The following is a 19,462-nucleotide window of genomic DNA, read 5'->3' as shown; positions in this document are numbered from 1 at the left end:
TAATAGATTTGTGTTATCTAATTGTAAAAACTTATGAGCATGTATAATGTACTGTGTTATGTGGAGTAAACACTGTATTCAGTATTAAACCACCTGAAAAGAGTATACGACCCATAAATTATAACAAGAGCTGTCAATATTATTTTTATTAATTGTGATTTTACTGTCAAATCTGTTCTGATACAGCTGCTGAATTCAAGAATCATGTTTATTATTTCAAACACTGTAATTGTAGGACTGAAAACTTTACCTAATGAAATGCTTTAAGGCATAAAGCACTTACAAAACCTTATCATATAATCTTTATTTTATGTGGCTGAATAATATGACTAGATTGATGACTTCATGTCACAAACCTGTTGCCAGCCAATTAGAGTTTCTCCTGTTTTTAATTAATTAAACAACTCATCCCTTTGTGGTTAAATATTCCCTCACTAAGTATTTTTTTTTTACATATGGACTATTTATATCCATTTCACAAAGCTGATTTGTTCACAGTTACTGTATGTCTTTGGATCATTTAAAAACATACAGACTAACAGTAGTCGCCCTGAACATTAGAAATGCATACACCCAACAAGAAAAAAAATTGAGAGCTGTTAATACTTCTTTTAAGTATAAGGAACATATATTTGTAGGAATCTTGTTTTGTTTTTTTTCTTATATCAGCAGCATTCTGCAGGTGATATGATGATCCGAAACATACAAGTGAAGCATGCTGGGAAGTATGTGTGTATGGTACAGACCAGCGTGGACACTGTATCTTCAGGGGCAGACCTAGTTGTAAGAGGTATTTACTTTCAAAAGACTCAATAACCTAGTTTAGAGCTGTGCAGTGTCCAGGTTCTGGAATTTAAGTTGGTTCAAGTAAGGTGTACGATTTGTGTTTGGTTTGGCATTCCCTTGCATCTTAGCGGCACACAGCACATACCAACAGTGTTTCTGGGGAGAGCTTATTCCTCCCAATCTGCCATTTGGTACTGTGGCCGAAGCAGAAACAGCTATCTTCAGGTTCAAGTCAAAAGCTCCCAGTGTTGGGGTTCAAGCTTCAGGTCTGTGCACACCCTTACATTTAACATATGTTTTTTTGTTTTTTTGTTAATAAATAAAGATTTGTTCTTTTCTCATAGATTAAACCTGCCAAGCTAGAATATTATTGTTGAAGCCAAAATTGTATTGAATCTCTTCATGATAAAAAAAATTGCCTCAGGAATAATTTATTGGTAAATACTGTTAGTTTATTTAAAAGCTGTTAAACACACACTCACACACACACACACACACACACACATATTTAAGTTCCTCATGTTCACAGATGTTTGTAAGAAAAACAACTATAACATTTACACAATTTATGATTTCACAATGTATTTCAATATGGTGCTATTCCTAAAGAGGAACTAAATTACAGTGCATACCCTTGGTACCAGCTTCTGTTGTTATATGTTGTTTCAAAGCAAAAAGTCATGTTTATTGTTTTGCCACTATTTTTCTTTTTAAGGATAAAAAAATGTCTCTCTAAATCTGGCCAAATATGGCCTCTCGCCTAAAATCAAAATAAAACAACTACAATTAATAATATGTTCAAACATATTTTTAGCTGTATACATGGACTGTGGGCATGAATTAATAATGAATGTGCTCTGCTGTATGTTTATGACTATTATTAGCTACACTGCTGTGTAATTTTAGGACCCCCAGGCCCACCGGAGAGCATAGAAGTAGAAGAAATGACTGATACAACAGCTTTGCTTTCCTGGAGGCCAGGTCTGGACAACCATAGTCCAATAACCACTTACACTATCCAGGCAAGAACCCCATTCTCTGTGGGCTGGCAGGCTGTCACAACAGGTATGCACTAAATTTAGCAAGGCTGGAAACAATCCTTAGATTAGACTATAAAACAACGGGACACCATCGTATTCGCCCTTAGCTGTCTGTCGCTCTGCAAGCCATATGAGTACACTTTGATCTATGAAAATAAATAATAGTTTTGTTTACAGGTGATTTTTAAAACAAATACCGGCACTAGATCATAATGAAACAGTTTGAGAAGCCAATGTTAAAGGTTTTCAAGACAGCTTAAAGTATACACATTGGAAAGAGCCTGTTTGTTTTTTGTGGTTTACATGCATGTGTTGTGTTGTTTAAAATAAAAAAAAATTGTTTGTTTTTATTAGTTCCTGAAGTCATTGATGGGAAAAAGTTAACGGCTAAAGTGGGGAATCTCAACCCATGGGTGGAGTATGAATTCCGTGTGGTAGCTAACAATGCCATTGGAATTGGAGAAGCCAGTGTACCATCAAAGAAAGCAAGAACTAAAGAAGGCTGTAAGTAATTGCAAAATACAAAAGTAAAACACTGTATTATATTGGAAGTAACTGACTATTTGCTTACTTCCTTGTTTATTAAGTCTACTAAGTTATTGTAGTCCTGTGTAAGACATTCATAGCTTGGTCAAAGTTTGCTCTGCTTTCAGCATCTCTACATTTTTAGAATTTAGTAATCGTTTAGTAATAGCAGAACTGGGCTTTGTTATTGGAGAGATGGTACAAGACTGACCCCTGCTGTGAAAATGAGTTAGTGCACGTGAAGGCAGAACATCAGGTCTGTTACTGCTCGTCCAAACTAGCCTGGCTCCTTGATGGTTGAGATCTGGGCTGGCCTGCACAAGATCCACAGTTCACACCCAGACTCTGCATTCTTTATGCAGTATTAACTCCTCTTTCTTCACAGTTTGGATAAAGCACATTCCATGCTTATTCATGTTAAACTCTAACCTTAACATTAATTCATCTTGAGTAGGCACTTCCTTTAAAGCGTGCCTGAAAATATAATATTGCCACAATCCGTTTAGCCGAGTAAAAATAATCTTCTCTACCTCTAGTTCCAAAGGTCACCCCAGCTAATGTGAGTGGTGGAGGAGGCAGCCAATCAGAATTAGTGATCACTTGGGAGGTAAGCAAGCTACTGTGACCCAAGGCTTTGAATTATTCCCAGTAGGTCCTTTGTAGGATTGATACAACAAGCCACAGTTAATAGAAGGAATTTCAAAGAAAAGCAATAAATAGTGTTATCACCAAGGGAACAGTAAAACGCCTTTGAAGTTTAATAATCCAATTAGGCCGAATAGTTCTTCCAAAGTTACAAGCGAGCTTTGCAAAGATGGCTCGTTCTTTTCTAGAAGCTACATTCATTGCATTCCTGATGAAAGCACATTCTCTTCTGAATTTAATTGAGTTTTAATTTAAAGATGTGTTTATGTCTCTTTGAATGATCATTTAATTGGAGGCTTCAATTAAAATCAAATCCCTCAGAAACTAAAGATAATTGTTTGTTAAGCTCTACATACAAACTAGAATCTTGATCTACAAACAATACTCTTTTAACCATTTCAGTGCCAGGTATTGCACATGTGAATTAGTTAAGTCTCTGATCAGCAAATATTTGTTTGAAGTTGTTTTTAAACCACACAACATTTTGCTGCATTTAGGGCAGTCAACTGACATACAATTACTTGCTGATATCAGCACTTGTGTGCTGTAGCCTTGTGGTGGGGTATGATGTATTGCCTTCGTTCTAGTGTGGCCATACATTGTAATTCGCTTTAACAACCAGTATTTAAAATCGTTTTTAAAGTGATGACTTACTATAATTATACTACAATTATATCGCTGTTTATATATATATATATATATATATATATATATATATATATATATATATATATATATATATATATATAAACACTTTTAAAAAAGCTGTTTGTCTGAAGTGTATGGAAATCTTGCTGTTCTTTCTTATGAATTAACTATAATTTTTGATACTTGAAGCGTCATTATGTTTTTTATGGATGTTTTTGAATGTGGAAGTTCAAACCTGTTTACCATATTTTCTAAAGCCACTGGAAAAGAAAACTGAACAAATCCTTTGGCTTTGTGAGTTACACTTCATAAATATTTGAAGAACTAAGTGGTTTTCCGTGATGGGTGCTTTGAAATATCATGCTGTAGGCAGTGCATTATTGATGGCTATTGTGTTTTGTGCAGCCTGTTCCTGAAGAACTACAGAACGGGGGAGGGTTTGGTTACGTCGTTGCCTTCCGACCTGTAGGCACTAAAAGCTGGATGCAAGCTGCAGTGACCTCAGCTGATGCCTCCAGATACGTCTTCAAAAATGAAAGCACACCACCGTTTTTCCCTTATGAAGTGAAAGTGGGCGTGTACAACAATAAAGGGGAAGGTCCTTTCGGCCCCTTAGTCACAATATATTCTGCCGAAGAAGGTAAATAGATGTGTACAGTTGCATCTCTTTTACTTTTAAAATGAATAAAGTTATTACAGGACCTGTCACTAATCCGTACCATGACTATTCTGTAAAATACTTGGTGAGAACAGCAATTGCCGTCAAGGGGTTCAAATTCAGGAAATCCATCAAGGCACTTTTAAAGTCCTCAAGGCGAGAATGAATGTTACTTTAGCTTAGATGTGCATAGTTCACTCAGGTCCCCTAATATTATCATATCATCTTATTAGGGTCATTTTGTAGTATTTTTTTTAATATATTTTTTTCACCTTGTCAAATACTCCATTCTGGTTTTATATGATTAGATCAAAAGCCAAAGTATTTGCCATAATTATACAGCAAGAGCATATCATTGCCATGTTCACAACCGTAACACAGTGTCATTAACACCCTCAAAAATGTGAAAGACTGTGATACTGTGGCATCAATGTGTGAATTCACAACACTGAGCAGTTTTTTTTTTCTTTGTTTTTAACACTGTATATGATTGAGAGAGCCAGATGAGAATACTGCCATGGAAATATATTTAAGTTGTAATTTTTCTCTCTCTCTTACCGGTACCCTAGAACCCAGTAGAGCACCAAATAAAATCAAAGCTAAGAGCCTGTCTGCTTCTGAAATGGAAGTGTCATGGAAACCGCTTCCGTGGAACACAAGTAAAAGGAGGGTTCTAGGTTATGAGGTAAGTACTCAGTTGTTGTTGTTGTTTGTGTACGAGAGAGATGCAGGGCCTGTTTATGGAACTACTTATTGAATGCTGAACAGGGTTGCCACCTGTCCTTGTTTTCCCTGGATCGTCCCAGATTTGAAGAAGGTGTCTCAGGATTTCAATATGCCTTCCCGGGACACTAAAACATTCCTGTTTGCTTCCACATCTACCTAGAGCACTACAGCAACACTGTAATGCCAGTATGTAAATTGAGCACAAGTTAGATAAATCAAGATGCAATATTACTGCTATAAACGCACAATATGAACTGTCTGTCAATACTATAACAGTAACATTACCAATTTTACCTATTGGATGAATACAGGGAGTTGACATGTTTAACAAACCCTGCATGTAACAGTTTTTTATACCACAGGTGTAACAACCCTAGAGCTAATTAACCCTAGAGCTGGAACTTATTTAATACTGCATTTTCCATAATAGGGCTCTATTTATTCTGTTTTTACTGCAAACATTACAACAAGCTTTTGATTATGTGGAAATGATGTTATTTGCAAGAGCAGCAGAGTGTAATTTAGTAAAACACTCATACATTGCACCAAGGGACATAGCGTTGGGATTCTGTGGCCTTGGTGAGATCGTGTTACATGGTTTGAGACTGATCCCTCATTTTGTCATATGAAACACAGACCAACACATGTTTAACTTAATGAGATTATATTTTATAATATCTGTTAGATTCAGCTGGGCTGTAAATCACAATCCAGACACCTTGATATGTGCAACAACAATACAAACTAATTGCATTAACTTCAATGCCATTTATTTGGAAATATGTTTGTTTTTATGCTTCTCTAGCTGCGGTACTGGGATCAGGAAGGCAAAGAGGAAACTGCAAGCAGTGTGAGGAAACTAGGAAATAAAACATCTTCAGCAGTCATTCGCGGAGTAAAGGGAAGCACTCTCTATTACATCACAGTGAGAGCATACAACAGTGCAGGAGTGGGGCCAGGCAGTGACACGGTGAACGTCACCACCAGAAAACCACGTAGGTGTTTAAAGCCCTGTAAAAATACAGCAGCAGTATGTGTTATTACACATTGGACAATATTGTGTGAACGAGACTGCAAGCTGGTACCTGATTAGTTGTCCCTGGCTGCCTCTATCCCCTGCTGTATAGCAAAAGAGACTGCTGGTTCATCCAGCTTTCAGCAGACTTAACAAATACATTTGCTTTGAGGGGTACCTGCACCTATCCATTTGCAACAAAATAGCCTACTTCATTCTGAATGATGCTGTGGTTTCTTGCTACCACAGTACTGTACAGAATTTTTGTTTTATTTTCAACACTCAGCATGAAGGTGTTTTTTTCAAGTTTCAGCTACGCAGATGTCCTCTATTTTATTATGTGCCTCACACAAATCATTTATTGTACTGATTGCACCTCTCAAAATGTGCAATTTCACATCAGTTACAGAGAACCTGCCCCCAGTCAATGGCTGGTTAAAATGTAAAATAACTACAGTCATAACAATTACTTAAACAAGAAATCCATTTCATAAAAAAGCTCTCTGGTCTTGCTTTGATTTTCCGATCTTACTCAGTTAAACATTTTGCTTTGAAAAGTAAAACAGTCATTTGAAACAAACTCTTACTTTAGTGTATCTTTGGTTTTGACCACACTTACATATTTTTGTTTTCCTTTGTCAGAAATACACAAATAAAATACAATAGATATGTAAAGTGACCGATTCAGAAACAAACATTTAGCAAAATAAAACTGCTGTATTTACTGTGTTGCAAGTCAATCAACCAATTGTTAATGTTGTCCATGTTAATGTTAATGTCAGCATCAGTCAGAAGAGATTTCAACTGTATAGAAATGCTATAGTGTCACTATTGCAGGTGCTGAAATTCACTTACTTAGTCATACCTAACTCTTTTATAACACCTGCCCCCAACACAACTAATGATTCACATACATATGCATCTGGGGAATCCATTTAAAATCCACAATAAGTGCCTTCAAGGTAGGAACCTGCTGTAGGTCCTCAATTTCAGCTCACTGTTGAAAATGTTCTTGTAGACAAATGTTGCTTTAAATCATGACATCTGCCTCTATTCATTTTTAATTAGCATCAAATGTTCTGCTTTATACTTATTGATTTTGTGTTCATTGATATATTGCTTTTTGCTGCAACATTACTGAACTTTTTTTTTTTTTTTTTTTGACCACCATAAATAAACTCTGTTCTTGTTTAATTAGCTTATTACCCATTTAGAGATACTGTATGTCGGTTCTGGGCCAAACCTAAAAATGTTTTTTTTTTTTTTTTTATTTACTGGTAATTATCTCAACCTTTGTTAAGTGGCTCACTGGTGTGAGTCATTGTGATGAGTTACCCAAAATGATTCATGCAAGACAGCATTAGTCAGTTTAACACTAATACTTTATTAAACTTCAATGACAGCATGCAAAATACAGAATAAAGCAATTCATTCTTCCTCCTCTAAATAACCACTTCTTTGTTTCACCCAGTAGTCTATTAGATCATTCCATTTGCTTCAAATGTGTATCATTCTTTTGCTAGCAAAATAATTCTAGTCCATTAGACATTGTGGCTATTTACATGGACTCCCTAAAACTCAATATGTTCTTGTGGCAAAGCGCCCCGCCCCTGTGTGCATTTGTGTGTTATGTGTTTTATGTTGCGTGTGTTAATGTTGGTGTATAGAGATTGGTACACGGGATATAAACGGGTCTGTGTTTCACGTGTATTTAAAAAGTGTAGATTTGTATTTAGGCACAAGGAGGGCACAAATCACTTCACTTCACGTGCTGGTTAAATGTAATATGTGAGCACGGGGTTGCACGTAATGAATTCACGTGCTGGGATTCAAGTGAATAATTAATTAGTAATTGAATCCCAGCACAACAGTATATATAGAGACACGTAGCACTCAGTCGGGGGTTAGGTGTTCGGAAGAGGAGAACGGGAGAGAGAGAGAGGAGAGTTAAAATCATTAAAAGTAAAGATAAGTGTGTGTACTCACCGTGTTTGTTTGTCTCCGTGCACCGTTTGTGTTTAGTGCGTTTTGTTTGTCTTTTTACTTTGGCGTATAGTGCCGTGTCCTGTTTTGTGTACCGTTTAAAACCTTTTTATTTGTTAATAAACGCTGAGTGCCACCATTGCACTCGGCTCATCATCACCACCTTCTCTGTCTGTGTATTCCTTTCTGGTCTGACGCCACCCACTCTGGCCGTCTTTGTGACAGTTCTCTAATTAACATTTTATTGAGTTCATACTATATCTAATCAAGCAGTGAGAAACAGCATTCACATACCATAGTCTGTCTCCTTCTCAGTAACTTTTCACAGACTTGCCTCTGTCTTGCGGAAGGGCATAGAAAACTATTGTTTTAACCCTATCCTAATACCACCTTAAGAAACACAGACAAATAACAACGTCATATTGCAACACCGTGCTTTGAATTTCCATTTCTAGTGGACACAAATATAATGTGTGTTTATGCTTTTAAATCGTGTCTTTTAACCAAAAGCTCTGCACTCTATTTGTACAGTAAAGAATGCAAAAATCTTGTTAATAAGGTCATTGTTTGTTTTGTGTTTGATTCTAGCACCAAGTCAACCGCCTTTGAATATTTTGTGGAATTCCTCACACTCAAAGGTCATGCTACACTGGGATCAAGTAAAAGCACTGGAAAACGAATCAGAAGTGACAGGGTATAAAGTAGGTAACTGTTTACCAAAGTTAAAAAAAAGTATATATGCCAAGAATGCCCACTACTGTAGTGCAGCACACAGTTATTTCATTGCTGTGTATTTTTGTTACAGATATATACATTATTGACAGCACAGCATAGTTGATTTAGTTTTCCTACCATGCATCAGTATTACAGTTTCTACTTGTCTAAGATGGGAATTGTATAATTACTGCGGAATTTGTTTAACCTTTAATGGACTACCATAAGGTATTTGCAAAAATCTACTTGTCCATTGCCACATTGATATCATTGGACTGTGTATTGAATGTAGGTCCACTTGTGAAATTGTTCTCATTTAAAACATTAATATGTAAATTTACATCCCCATCTTACCCTTGTTCGTTGTCCACTGGCACAGTTTTGAGGACCACTCTTTTAACTGCAGGGACACACGCTTCTTTCAAGAAGCCTTGAGAAACTGTTACAGTAAAAATGGAAGGCCATGCTTAGGAACCATAACAAAAGTATCTTTCAGAACGAATATTAAATGTGGTATAATGGGATTTTTGTCACTAACGTGCAAAGTTATGCTATATGTGAGAAAAGGTGTTAAAGATCGAAAACAAAAGTAGTATTTACAATGCTTTGACTCACAGCATTTGTAATTCAATTTATAATTCCTTTGAACCACATATTATAATCCGTCATGATTTTTCTAACCCATAGTGGCCAAGTATTTTTGTATGGAGAAAAGCTAATACTGTACCAGACAAAAAAAAATGTACAATCTGGCCTATAACAAATAATGGATTGCATATTACAAAATCGACTTCTTTACCCCATTGTTAATTTTCAACATATATCTATCAAAATACTGCAGTCTGTGTATGGATTGCGTTATAAGATATTATATATATATATATATATATATATATATATATATATATATATATATATATATATATATATATATATATATATATGTTAATTGATCTCTAAAGGGCAGTTAATGGAAAAGGAAACATGAATTATACATGTGTAGCTAAGTACTGTACAGTATGCCAGTATTAACTGTTAATGCCCTTTACCAAATGTTTCAGTAGTTTGTAAAGGATTGCTTAAGATGTAATTATTTTACATTACAGAAGACGTTTGTGTACTGTAAAATATATACTATGTTCTAGCTAAACATACATAACAATGTTTAACATTTTTCCCCGTAAAAAAGGATAAATACCTTTGCTTTAATTTTCTTTTTCTAGGTATTATACAAACGAAACAGACAAAGCCGTAGAAATGTAATAGAAACCAATACAACATCAGTGGAGCTTTCTCTTTCCAGTGATGAAGAATATATTATACAGATACAGCCTTTAAGTGATGGAGGGGAAGGAAGCAGTAGTAAACTGATCATCATTCCAAGAATATTAGGTATGGCTTTACCTGTGATACTGTCCTTAAACTATGGCTATACTGCTTACTGCAGAATAGATGTGTATTGGTTTGTCTTTTTCAAAAGGAAGACCTTCACTCCCCATTAAAATATAAACAATAAGTGTGTGTGGGTGGTCCTTAATGTAAAAATCGGGGGCCAATTATTAACATTTTGCTTTAAATACACAAAATGTGCTTGACATTTTCTTTTGATTAATTTGCAGGTCCGGATGCAGTTGGTTCTGCATCAAAGGTCTCCACGTTATCAGCCATCAGCACAATAGTGCTCTCCTTCACAGCCAGGTCGACCTTATGACAAATATTATTTTGTGGACTTTGTATTTGTTGTGGAGGCAGCACTAAAAACACTTCAAACGAGTACTGAAGAAAATTCTAGTAGCAACTAACATTGCTTTTATCAATAGACCATATGTTTAGGCTTTAGAAACGGGCGTACAGAAAACAAAACGGCTTGTCTAAAGTTTCCTTGTAGAACCTGAAAAGCACTGAAACATCTTAAATATGTTGTTACCAAAGGAGCTTTCATAAATGTTCTTATATGCATATTTTGTACGACGTACTTGGCTTTTTATAGATTACTTTAAATGTGCTAATGAACTGAGCAGGTTGTTTGCATTTCTCATTTAAATGTACAGATTATCGTTGTGTACTAATACTAGCTGCCATGTGTAACAAGAGTTAACCCCGATTCTTTAAATATGTAGATACAGGATGTTGAGTTCTGGTACCCTTTTAAAAACATAAAACTCTTTTAAAATGATGTATAAAACATTACCTCCAGTACAGGGTGTGAACAAACTATGCCAGTACAAGTGCAAATATTGAAACATTTCCCAGGAACATAAAATCCAGTATATCCTTTAAATATATGTTTAATTCAGGGCAATGCTCATGATCCAACACTGGAGAACCCTTATTATTATTATTATTTTATTTATTTTTTTTGCAATTACTGAAATACCATTTATCATTCTTTCTTTTTTTTCTAAGTCTGTGTTAAGGTTCCTTCACCCTAGTTCAGCTGCTGTTCAGTTTTAGTTGGATATATGTCATTTAGTGTCTTTATAGAAGAAGTGATCTGCCATTTTGGCAGCACTCTTCTGTGCACTTATCTGTGGCAGGCAGCTAGACTTGAAGAGCAGGTCCTGAACTCAAACAGATGGTTTCACGCATTATCACTGATCTTGGACTACTTTACCTATGGTAACATTAGGTAAGATTAGTGCTAATCTGGGTCGTGCAACCAGATCCAAGTCAAAGCACCTTAACATATAGCTGAGTAACTACAAACATCATAACAAGGTTAGCTATAAAAATAAATAAATAAAACATGGTTATGACATTGCTGGGTCACCAGTTGTAAATGCTGTTTTAGATCATTTCAATGCTGTCTCGTTTTCTCTTCCTTTGATGTTGTATGATTAAATGTGAGACTGGTACAGTATCTAGAAATCCAGTGGGGCAGATAGTGAGTAGCACCCAAAGGGAAGGAGTTGTAGGGTACCATAACTGTTATATAAAAAAGTTTGGGTTTGTGAAAATGTATAATGTACCTTTTGTATTCTGCTTTATAAACAAAAATGAAATCTCATCATTTACTGATTTTTTTAAAAAAAAATTTTAATACAGATCCATTCACAAGGTTTCCTTTTAGACTATAGCCACAGTTAAATCTAGATTTTTGTAAAAACCACCAACATAAAAAGCTTAACGTTCAGTTAAATCTTCATACTGTTTTTAGTTGATCTTGGGAGTGGCATGGATAGTTTGTTTTTTTGCCTTCTCGTAAAGCAGCACAATCATAATGATAATAAAAAAATACTATTGGTTATCTTGTGAAAAGTCACTCCTAATTATGTTGTCAACTTATTGTACAGCACAGCAGGATGTGGTCTGCAGACAGCATTCTGCAACCTGATGATTTCCCAATTCAAAAGAAACCACAAGTGCAACATTTAACCATTAGATGGCAGCATGCACCAGTTTGAAATCCCTTGGGCTGGTTGAGCTTGGGAGCAAGAAAGACATGCTCAACACAATTACACAAGTTACACTTTTAGCAATATAAATTATATTGTTTCTACAATATAAATACATATAAGAGTTAACTTCCATCGTTTATGAGTGCTGTCCCTTTTTCTCTCCAGTGTTTAGCTCACACTACATTCCTCCCCTAAGATGCAAGGTCAGACCAGTGAGCATGACACAAATAAGACATTCTACAGCATCTTTCAAATGGGGGGTTACCAAAAACTGTTCTTTTAATGTGTATATATAACCAGAGAGAGAGAGAAATATTATTGCAATTATTGAATGATGTGTGGAAAATAATGTATATATATATATCACTCAAAATGATATTATTATTTATTTCTCAGCAGATGCCCTTATCCAGGGCGACTTACAATTGTTACAAGATATCACATTATTTTTACATACAAATACATTATTTTTTTACACATTATTTTTACATACAATTACCCATTTATACAGTTGAGTTTTTACTAGAGCAATCTAGGTAAAGTACCTTGCTCAAGGGTACAGCAGCAGTGACCCCCAACTAGGACTGAACCCACAACCCTCCAGTCAAGAGTCCAGAGCCCAGAGCCCTAACCACTACTCCATACTGCTGCCTTACATATCAGTATACATCCATACAAAACATTACCAACACACTTATTAAAATACACACTGTGCATCAGCTTCATTCTTATGCTGTAATTATTATTAATCCGAACCTCAAACAGGATGCGTGTACGGTGCTCTATTATACAGTAGTTGCAGCTGCCTATATATTAGTTTTGGGTTTTTTTTACTCCACTTTCATTGTAACAGTTTCTTCTTGTTCCGTAGTCTCTGTGAAAGCATCACCACCTATCCATTCCTGTTAAAATAATGACATGCATTTTCTTGATTTTAAATCTACAGTACACTTTTAGCAACTTGAAAGTATAAGTGAATTTACATCATCTGAAGTGTAAATCACAATGTGCTGGTCTCTTACTGAGCGTTTGACAATCTAAATGCCACCACAGTTTAGATAATTACTATATGAATTAGTGCTTTTCTGTATGCAAAAATATGAAAGGGCAGCTGCATATAGAGTATCAACATACACGTGGGTCTTTTCAAAGGCAGGTCTATCAACTGATTTCAAAAGCCAAGATTCACACCAGGACTACCTAACCTAAGGTAACATTAGGTAGTCCAGAAAAGTCAGCTGTGTGTTCACTAACTCAACAATTTTCTTTTCCTGGCAAAATACTTTGTGGTTTTCCCTTCGGTGACAGTAATGATAAAAAAATATATATATATATATATATATATATATATATATATATATATATATATATATATATATATATATATATTCTTACCTTGAAATCTTTATTATGGGATTGAAACAAACCTATGAAAGGTTTTTTTGGATCAGGTATCGGAGGAAATAATGTATCTTTTATTTGAAACCTGAACAACAAAAACAAAGAATGCAGTCAGTGTATCTATAGAATAATAACACATATTCAAGAATTAACTTGAAGTGCCTGGATTTGTTCCTCTGCATGTTTATTTTATTTATTCTAAATATAACTGCGGTTATATCAATGTCTCCCATTTGCATGTAAATGCCACCTATCCCTATTACTTAACAAAGGGAAATAAACAACACAAGTTCAGAGATGACTGTTAACAATCTGGAATTCCCCTTTCCAAATGTTAGTTATGCTTGCAAATGCAAATGAGGAATCAAAACAAATCTTTGTTTTTACAGTATCTCAACGGGCAGTTGGAATATACGTCATATTGCAGTGAAAAAAAATCATGTTTGTTCATTTTATTACTTAAACAGGATATGCCTTAATGACCTTAATAGTACTTGCATAAAAAAATAAAGAAAAACATTCTCATTAATTGAACAGCATTTACCTTTTGCATAAGAAAAATGAAATCACCAAGATTAAGGTTATAATGACTGATGCCACCACAGGACCCACGTACTGTGGAATGTGATTTTGCTCTGAAAACGAGAACAACCATAGCCAGTGAAAATAATAATATGGAGCATCTGATAAAAACAAGAATATAACCTCCATCTGATAAAAACAATATTGTTTTTAGAGGTATAATAAAACAAATATTCTAGGGAAACGAATTGCACTTTCAACGGAAGAAGTGTCTTCCAGTTGGCAATTATAGTTGCAGTGCATTCTGTATTTAACCCACTGTGTCAACCTTCTGTGCTATTGTTTTCCTCAACTGCATTTAATATTACAGTAAAAAAAAAATTCAATATTTACTTAAATATACGACACTCCAGTCACTCCATATTCCAGGGTTTCTACAACGTGTGTGCCCATTGACTCGGACTTGAAAAGTTATCGATGTATCAGCTCTTGGAGAGATGATGGAGATACTTTCATTTCCTGTAAACGATTTCTAAAGAACATGAAAGTGGGTTTGATTAACTGACACATAGTTTATTACTGTAAATACAGTGTAACTATACAAGCATGTGCATTTTTACTTACATTCACTATGTAGGTCTCACAGTATCTCGTAACACACTACTAAGTAAAGAAAGTTCTCAGTTCGCATGCCTTGCTTCCAGGTAGTGTGGTAATGCTGTACTTCCTAGGTCATTACACTTTTGTCTTTGGGGTCAAATCCATTACACTTGATTGCACAGTGACTAAATCCTCAACTTGTGGTCTTATCACATATTTAAGTAACATACTGTACAATGAAAAGGACCATTGTCAAAATTGTTGGTTACTAGACAAGAACATAATTTAAAGAAAAGAAAGTACTAATTCATCACATACTGTAGATGACAAGTAAGCCAAAAACCAATGCTTTTGCCATTTTTAGATCATTCAAATAGTTTCATATTTATAAAATGAAATGCATCACAGCAGTAAGATGCTGATGTTGAAAACCAAGCTCTTACAGAAATAGGAATAATAAAAACAAATTCTATAAGTGAACATCAAGAGTAAAAATAATTTGTGCAGCTGTGGCTTGGAGCCGTGAACAGATATTTGAAAATGTTATACCACAATGGTTTATTTTGCAGCTTCATACTGACTACAAACTGTGGACAATTCACCGTGGTGCTTTTCATGTGTCTCAAAAGCCTTGTATAAGCTCCACTGGCAAAAGACATAAGAAAAATGCATACATTACCAGGCTTCTTACGCCATTGGAATCCTTTATTTCATAATTAAAACATTTTTTTCTAAAGTTATACTCTGTAGGTGGCTGTTTCCAGGTCAGTATTATATTGTTTGCACTTAATGACAAACTAACATTAACTGGTGGATTAAGTTTCTCTAAGGAAAGAAAGAAATATAAATAAATAAATAAATGAAGTACTGTATGAATGCTTGCTTGCAATTATCAACATGGGCCATATTTACACACACATTCATAGACATTAATATTAATTATGCTTCCTGGAAACGACCTAGTGTCCTTAGCAACTGGCTATGAACAAACGGCTGCACAAGACACATGACACATTCTTACCAATTGAAAATGGATTGAATAATTTAGAATATGTATTCATTTTATAGTCCTTGCTTGATCCATTTACAGAAATGTTTATCTTCTTCAGGTCTTTGTATTTAATTTCTACTTGCTGAAAATGGCATTTAAAATTTTCCTTTTGTTTTTTTTGGATATAAAGGTAACACGCTTCTGCATGACCGTCCTGTCTGAGGCAAACAAAATAGAAAGAAAACAACAAACACATTTATATATATATATATATATATATATATATATATATATATATATATATATATATATATATATATATATACTGAGCATCAAAAGAAACTCACTTATATTTGACCATCAAAAGAAACTTATCACTTATACTTGGATAAAATGACAAACTCTGTTTTAGAGCAGTGACTTTTTATTGTGCTGATTAACAATTGACATCACAAATATGCTGTAAAATGATCTGTCGATCTTGGGCAGGTGTTCGTGGCCTGTCATTGACAGAGTGTGTCTGGTTATACTGTCTCGCCAGGTTTGAAATTGCTGGCTGTGAGCACCCAAGACGGTGAGCCACAACACGCTGTCCTAGTTCACCCTCCAACATGCCGATTGCACGAAGGCGCTGCTCTCTTGACAGATGTGGCAAATCGGTTTTTTTTCTGTGATTTTCTTTATTGCTTTTATTCAAGCTTTTCAACAGCTGAAATCACTCCATATCCAGTGTCAAATCAACTGTCTCACTAATTAGGTGATTAAGTGCATATGCTTCAGTCATAGCAACTCAAGCGTGTTATGGTCAAGGATGAATGATCGAGTGATTAAAAAGAAACCAAAAACATTTAGTAGATGTCCATCATTTATATACCTTATTTTTTCTAAAATAAATGTGTTATAATAGTGATAAGTTTCTTTTGATGCTCAATATATATATACAAACACACACACACAAAGTATCTGATTAAAATACATTTCAGGTGGCTGAATGACATTAATATCAGGGTTTAATTTGTATACTTAATATTTCAGATGGTGTAATGTTTTTGCAATCCCCAAGTTACTGTTGAGATTTAAAATCATTAAAACAACAGAATTAATTATTATTCAACGCTAACATCTCTGTTGTATCTCAGGAAGCACAACAGAAAATAAAAAGATAGGTACTTCCCAGATCATTTTTATAGGAAAATCAGCAAATCTAAATTAATCAGAATTGCTTTCAAAATTTAAATAAATAAATACATAATAAATGTTTATATGGATAAAAACTTACTTGAAATGCACAATAAAATGACTACCTTCTGGTACTTCTTTGTTAGTATCCCATGTACAATTCAGCATAGATATGTTATAAATAATACATTGCACATTTGTTATATCAATAGACCTGTTGCCTGCAATAAAATAAAATATAATTTAATTTAATGATCCGCACTGAAAACATGTCACTTGAAATTAGAAATTTCTGGAACTGAAAGCCCTTACATTCTTATATATACTGTAACAACTAGTTTTGATTACGTTTTGTTTAATACACGTTAAAATACATATGCATTTTTTTTATATCGAAATGATATCCAATCGTGAACCAATATGCCACAAAAGACAAGTAGGATACACTTACTTTCTTGTGCCAAACAAGGATGACAAATCATCAGCCAAACAAGAGGAAAAGTCCAAACAATGACAAACATGATGCGGATCCTATAATGTAAAGAACAGGTTACATTTTTAAATGCATTACTTAGATCTGCACCCGCTATCAAATTAGCACTTTGCTGTTTAATAATAATAAGCTACAGCTGTTTACGCTTGAGCTGTGTAATAACACACACCATCAGGTAATTCTGTGTGAATCCATTTCTCAAGCCTTCCACAGCTGTTCTTGTTGCTAAACTGATAGCACATCTGTGGCAATGTGCAGATTATGGACGACAGAAGAGGAAGAAGACAGAAATATAACTATACTGTCTTTATCAGAAACAAATGTACACGTGTTTTACCCGTTAAATTTGAAGTTACCGTAGGGTTTTTTTTTAATTAATTTATAGCTGAATTGGGAGTGTAACACAAAAAAAAGGTCTGACAAAAGTAGCATGCAGCAAACATAAAATTCCTCTAACTCAAATTTCCCACTTTACTGAAGGCACAAAAACATTAAAATACTGAAAAATGGCAATGTGCTTATCATTGTCTGACACACCCTTAAACCACGTACAGTACAAGGTTTTTTTAAACTCATTATTTGCATATAATAATTGAAAGAAAAAACAATATACTTTTCTACAGTATATCAGCTTTATGACTAACAATTATCTTTCTGATCTTAATCTACAAGCTACACACCTATGCAAATTAGGGAGGCTGGTATTAAACCAGGTGGCTGACAGAAAAGAAAACAATACTAACAGGGAAGCAAACTAGCTTTTAAAAGAAAATGCTCAGTGTTACAAACATATTCCTCAAAAGAGGTGTGACGGGAATTAACAGAGGACATTTTAACTGAGAAATGATTCACACTCATGTTGATTTAAACTAAAAAAGGATTCCTGGCTGACTACCCCTCTTATCAGTTTGTTTACAAAGGCTTTTTTAAATGCCTTCTCAGCTGCTGGCTTACAGATGTGTTCACTCTTTTTCACTTATATTTTTCCTGCTCTTCACATTCACTGGCAAACAAAGCTCTGAATCAGCCATACACCCACACCCACACCCATCAAACAACTAATTTACAAAAAATGAACTTCTATGAGAAAGGATTTTAATCAATTCAATCAATTGACAGATGATGGACATATGGACCAATAAACAGCTCCCTCCTCCTCCCAGATTCTGATACACTCAATAACCAAGTTTTGTTATGTGAAAAGTCATCTTATTGCTATTAGATCACTTGAATGTGAACAGAAACTGTACTAAACTTTCACTGTTCTCTAAATCTGTGTAACTTATAATGCTGTATTTTTGCATTATGTGAAAATATGAGTTCCATAAACTGGTAATACATACTGCATATAACCAGGGATTGTTTAATCCAATAATAATACTAACTGTTTTTTGCATGAATCTAAACCAGCACATTTTGTATCGGAAGGTTTGTATCAAATAGTGTATATCACTTTAGTTATTATATCATAAAACTATTATATTTTAAAAATATATAGTGTATGGTGCTGTGTAAGATAAGGAATACATACAGGAATTATTAACAGAATCCCTGTCAAACTATTGTATCTATGAAACATATCAAATGACCTATAGAAATACATTCTCTGGATAAGTCATTTAAGTTAACATGAATAAAAGAAAGTTAGAAACATTGAAAACTAGCATTTGTACAGCCACTGTCAAACTTACCTTGAAGTCCAGGGGAGATGAGAGCTGAAGTGAATGCAGGATTGCAAGTAAACTGTACTGAGTAGTTTTAAGGGAGGTATGAAGGATGATGAGTAGTAGTATGGGTGGGACTACAGGGTCATATTTCCTGTTGTGTAATGTAGTGATGCAGAACATTTAAAGTGGCATAGTATAGAAGCTGAGGAAACCACAAACAAGTAACTTACTGGACATGAGTAAACGACTGGAAATGCTTGCCTTAACTTCTTACGTACAAATTGTTTTGACCTTTCACTAGGGGCTGATCAGTTAAGAGGCTTTATCTTGCTGTGCCACTCAACTCCTCCTTCAGATTTTCATTTTCTCCACGAAAGTTAAATCTGTTCAACATGTTAAAGGATCTACAGTATAGAACACACTTACAAAAAGTTTATAAGGACAAAAAAGGACAAAAAGATCCTACTGTGT

General features: G+C 34.7%; 2 protein-coding genes across 6 annotated transcripts in view; one reads left to right on the top strand and one right to left on the bottom strand.

Annotated features, from left to right (window-relative positions):
* Window positions 1-11,748, top strand: part of LOC131701493 (contactin-4-like) — a 150,859-nt gene extending 139,111 nt beyond the window's left edge. For 4 of the 5 annotated variants that reach the window (XM_058999599.1, XM_058999597.1, XM_058999600.1 and 1 more), the window contains exons 14-23: window positions 670-790; window positions 1,693-1,851; window positions 2,181-2,330; window positions 2,888-2,958; window positions 4,050-4,284; window positions 4,872-4,987; window positions 5,834-6,023; window positions 8,615-8,727; window positions 9,964-10,132; window positions 10,360-11,748. In XM_058999599.1, coding sequence (XP_058855582.1) covers window positions 670-790; window positions 1,693-1,851; window positions 2,181-2,330; window positions 2,888-2,958; window positions 4,050-4,284; window positions 4,872-4,987; window positions 5,834-6,023; window positions 8,615-8,727; window positions 9,964-10,132; window positions 10,360-10,451 — 1,416 coding nt within the window. In that variant the 3' untranslated portion in view covers window positions 10,452-11,748. The remainder of the gene's footprint in view (window positions 1-669; window positions 791-1,692; window positions 1,852-2,180; window positions 2,331-2,887; window positions 2,959-4,049; window positions 4,285-4,871; window positions 4,988-5,833; window positions 6,024-8,614; window positions 8,728-9,963; window positions 10,133-10,359) is intronic. The other variant, XM_058999601.1, reaches the window with a different exon arrangement.
* A 757-nt stretch (window positions 11,749-12,505) lies between these two features.
* Window positions 12,506-19,081, bottom strand: LOC117413895 (interleukin-5 receptor subunit alpha-like). Its single transcript, XM_058999602.1, has 9 exons — window positions 19,016-19,081; window positions 17,283-17,362; window positions 16,932-17,052; window positions 15,683-15,870; window positions 15,341-15,486; window positions 14,455-14,593; window positions 14,084-14,174; window positions 13,534-13,624; window positions 12,506-13,040 (listed from the first exon to the last, which is right to left on the bottom strand). Exons 2-9 carry the CDS (start codon window positions 17,350-17,352, stop codon window positions 12,969-12,971), a joined length of 918 nt encoding a protein of 305 aa, XP_058855585.1. The 5' UTR covers window positions 17,353-17,362; window positions 19,016-19,081; the 3' UTR covers window positions 12,506-12,968.
* Window positions 19,082-19,462: the final 381 nt, after the last annotated feature.

The sequence above is a fragment of the Acipenser ruthenus genome, chromosome 25, assembly GCF_902713425.1.
Source record: "Acipenser ruthenus chromosome 25, fAciRut3.2 maternal haplotype, whole genome shotgun sequence".
Classification (NCBI taxonomy): Eukaryota; Metazoa; Chordata; class Actinopteri; order Acipenseriformes; family Acipenseridae; genus Acipenser; species Acipenser ruthenus.
Note: the sequence above shows the minus strand (reverse complement) of the source record. Positions and strands in the feature narration are given on the sequence as shown.